The sequence below is a fragment of the Papilio polytes genome, unplaced genomic scaffold, assembly GCF_000836215.1.
Source record: "Papilio polytes unplaced genomic scaffold, Ppol_1.0 DF823399.1, whole genome shotgun sequence".
NCBI lineage: Eukaryota > Metazoa > Arthropoda > Insecta > Lepidoptera > Papilionidae > Papilio > Papilio polytes.
Window position 1 is genome coordinate 2,529,712 of NW_013525805.1, and position 1,589 is coordinate 2,531,300.

At 38.6% G+C, this 1,589-nt stretch overlaps 1 protein-coding gene across 1 annotated transcript in view; it reads left to right on the top strand.

Annotated features, from left to right (window-relative positions):
* Positions 1 to 1,548, top strand: part of LOC106104735 (synaptotagmin-4-like) — a 13,372-nt gene extending 11,824 nt beyond the window's left edge. The window contains exons 4-6 of the mRNA XM_013284865.1: positions 481 to 615; positions 1,000 to 1,113; positions 1,236 to 1,548. Coding sequence (XP_013140319.1) covers positions 481 to 615; positions 1,000 to 1,113; positions 1,236 to 1,383 — 397 coding nt within the window. The 3' untranslated portion in view covers positions 1,384 to 1,548. The remainder of the gene's footprint in view (positions 1 to 480; positions 616 to 999; positions 1,114 to 1,235) is intronic.
* Positions 1,549 to 1,589: the final 41 nt, after the last annotated feature.

Here is a 1,589-nt window from a genome sequence, read left to right on the forward strand (position 1 = left end):
GCGGCGTGTCACGTGACCCACTTCCTTGTCTATGCCAGGCTATTAAGGCTGATATAGCTAAGTGTTACGTTTTAACAAGAAAATGCTTTTTGTTTGTAAGATGAAGAACACATTTTGTTAGAAGTGCACAGAAAACTGATAAACATTTAGGTATAAAATACATATTGCTATAATATTTTTTTTTTTAACACTTAACTGGAAAGTGTCCTGTGATGAATTATTATTTAAAGAAAACTACTAAACTAGGTCATAGAAAAATACGTGATATTTTCATTTTAGTGTGGTGGTAACGTATAACATTTTTTTGCTAAAAAAAATCTCCGTCGAATTAATTGATGCGAATCTAAATTTGTCCTGATGTTTCGACATCGCATTCCACAAAATCAAAACATATTAATTGTTCATATTATAGGAATTTATGTGTAGTTCTCTACGCTTTTGCACATATGAACACTCTAATTTTTTTACTATTTGTTATAGATATGAGAAGGAGAAGAGTGCGCTGGTCGTGTCCGTGGTATCATGCCAGGGTCTGCCGGGCCGCGAGCCTGCCGGACCCGATCCTTACGTCAAGCTGCAACTGCTCCCCGACAAACAGCACAAGGTTAAGACAAGGTAATTACAGACTAACTTTTCACAAACTTTTTAAATTATAGAACTGTTATTGATTTAATAAATTTATTAGACTGTGGTAATCTGCTCAAATGCTAAAGTCTGCCTAAATGGCTGAACGGATCTCGATGAGTTTGTCATAGTCTTAGAGGAGTAATTTAAAGCAATTAGCCATGTGTTCTTCTAGACTATGCGTCTGGAAGAACATAGGCAACTCAATTTTGATTTCTATTTCAATTCCACTCGGTCGGAGTCGCGGGCGTGAGCTAGTAAAAATGTAAATAAGTTATCGTGTTCCAATTACAGAAGAATTGTATTGTTTATAAGTTCTAAATGTTAAATCTACTTTAAATGTGTTAAAGTAAGTGTAACTATTTGTGATTACAGGGTTGTCCGCAAGACTCGCTGCCCCGTGTACGACGAGGACTTTACGTTCTACGGCCTCGCACCGCACCAGCTCACCGCCATCACGCTGCACTTCGTCGTTCTTAGCTTTGACAGGTCAGTATTAACAATGACAAACCAGACTTATTTAGTTCTTATAAAAGTTATCAATTTAAAAAGTAATAGTCAGGGTTAGTTTCTATTTTTTACTTGTCTTCTGTATGTGAAACTGTTTTCAGATACTCCCGCGACGAGATAATCGGCGAGGTGGTGTCGCCGCTGTCGGGGCTGCAACTGCACAGCGGCGAGGCCATGGCGCTCTGCCGCGAGATACAGCCGCGAAGCCTCAAGGTACAACTGTCCTGTCACTATTTGGGACATCTTTAAACACATTCTATAATGAACTACTGTTTCTAACGATTAATATCATTTCCACTAGTGTGGCTGTGAGTCTTAGGAGAAATCTCAGTCCCGCTAATAATGACCTTATGAAAAATCATTTACGTTGCGATGTTTAAATGGATGGATGTTTGTTAGAGTTTGTAGCCTAAACTGCTGAACGGATCTCGATGAAATTTGGCATACAGGTACAG